The sequence below is a fragment of the Centropristis striata genome, chromosome 15, assembly GCF_030273125.1.
Source record: "Centropristis striata isolate RG_2023a ecotype Rhode Island chromosome 15, C.striata_1.0, whole genome shotgun sequence".
NCBI lineage: Eukaryota > Metazoa > Chordata > Actinopteri > Perciformes > Serranidae > Centropristis > Centropristis striata.
This window is the reverse complement of record NC_081531.1, coordinates 4,988,015-4,990,122: the sequence shown is the minus strand read 5'-3', so window position 1 is coordinate 4,990,122 and position 2,108 is coordinate 4,988,015. Positions and strand designations below refer to the sequence as shown.

General features: G+C 41.5%; 1 protein-coding gene across 1 annotated transcript; it reads left to right on the top strand.

Moving 5' to 3' along the window:
- Positions 1-230: 230 nt before the first annotated feature.
- LOC131986711 (uncharacterized) lies at positions 231-1,776 on the top strand. The gene is made up of 2 exons (XM_059351805.1): positions 231-623; positions 834-1,776. Exons 1-2 carry the CDS (start codon positions 414-416, stop codon positions 1,494-1,496), a joined length of 873 nt encoding a protein of 290 aa, XP_059207788.1. The 5' UTR covers positions 231-413; the 3' UTR covers positions 1,497-1,776.
- The last annotated feature ends 332 nt before the right edge of the window (positions 1,777-2,108 follow it).

Sequence of the window (2,108 nt, the reverse complement as noted above, 5' to 3'; positions counted from 1 at the left end):
AGGCCGAGGACATATGCGTGTTCCTGATGAAATAAGAGCCACACTTGTAGACCATGTTGTCAATCATGGGCTTACAATGGCCGAGGCTGGTCGAAGGGTGCAGCCAAATGTTGGGAGGACAACTGTATCCTCAATCATTCAGACTTTTCGTCAACAGAACCGGTATGTAATCTAACAATAGGCACTGTACTGTAATACTCTATACTTTCTGTAATGCTTCATACAATATTACAGTATTCCACTTGCATTTTACAATATTCATTTAGTATACTTTATGTAAACAGTGACATTTTATCTTACTCAATTTTGTGTTTTGCATTACTATATGTCTTCCACATAGGACTGCAAGACAGCTTCACAGGGGTGGCAGAGGGCCCCTTTTCACACCCGAACAGGAGGAGGCTATTTGCACCATGGTCGTAGAAAACAATGCCATAAGACTAAGGGAGATACAGAGTGCCATTATAGAAGACAACAACATCTTTGATAACATCCAAACAGTCAGCATCTCAACCATTGACAGGGTGCTGAAAAGACACCAAATGAATATGAAGCAGCTGTACACCGTTCCATTTGAAAGAAATGACGAAAGAGTGAAGGACCTGCGCTACCAGTATGTACAGGTAAAACATGAATGAGCATGCAGCAACTGTACCTCACAGTAAACATGACAACATTGTATAGTGATATACAGTACAGTAATTGTGACTTTTACACATTTGCTATGGCTGTAGAAAAGAAGATGCAATATGTGCTGTATACATTTGATGTAACTGTTGCCCAAAATGAAAATGCATGTAATTCATTAAACTCTTTGTGTCTTCTGGATCTAGCGTATAATGGAACTGGAAGCAAGTGAACCACCGCACAGCTTCATCTACATGGATGAGGCTGGCTTCAACCTAACTAAACGCAGAAGGCGTGGTCGAAATATCATCGGCCACAGAGCTACAGCTGATGTGCCAGGCCAACGGGGCGGGAACATAACCATGGCTGCTGCTATCTCTGAGAATGGTGTGCTAACGCATATTCCCATTATTGGGCCATACAACACAGAGCATCTTGTCACCTTTTTAGACACACTCTACAGGGATCTCATCCCTGAAGAAGAGAGGGGCCAGACTGGAGATGACCTGCCAAAGTATGTGATTGTTTGGGACAATGTCAGTTTCCATCGCTCCAACATCATCAGGCAATGGTTTGCGGCCCACAACAGGATGCTGATGGAGTTCCTCTCACCCTACTCCCCATTCCTTAATCCCATTGAGGAATTTTTCTCAGCATGGAGATGGAAAGTATATGATCGCCAGCCACATACACAGATGACCCTTCTGGCTGCCATGGATGCAGCGTGTGATGACATCACAGCAGATGCCTGCAGAGGCTGGATAAGACACTCCAAAAGATTCTTTCCACGCTGCATCGCAAGAGAAAACATTCGTTGTGATGTGGATGAGAATTTGTGGCCCAACAGACAGGAACGTCAGGAGGTGTAGGACGATTGCACTGTAATTACGGCACTGCATGTACAGTTTTCCCTAAGGAGATTGTCCTATGTTTACATTTCTACTTTTGTTTTTGTTTTTGTCTTTGTGCTATGCAATGCTGTCTTTTCTTTTCTTTATCAGGAAAAAAATAAAAGCGTAAATGTGAATCTTGTCCAGTCTCTTTCAAACTCCACATACACTAAGGTGTAACCTACAATTTACAATAATTGTCATCAAAACTTTAGCCATAGTTTACATCAGAACATCCCTCCAGAGTACACTGTTATATTGACAACATGACTAAGCAATTTGACTGTCTTATCCGTACACAATGACACAAGGACTTGTCATTCTGATGCACTGACATGTTCATTGACACGGATATTTAGTTTTGAGAGATGAACTAAGGATTTTGAGCAAGAGAGTGGCTTTTGCAGGTCATCCATGGTGTTTTGCTATTTGTACAAATTGTTTTGAGAAATGCACTTACTGTTTTGCAAATGTCGAGGATGATTTGAGAATTGTACCAAAGCGACTGAGAAAAACTGTAATACTTAGCCAAAAAGTTAGCTTAACAAGCTACTTAGTTGAATACTTAGCCAAGAAGTTAGCTAAGTAGTT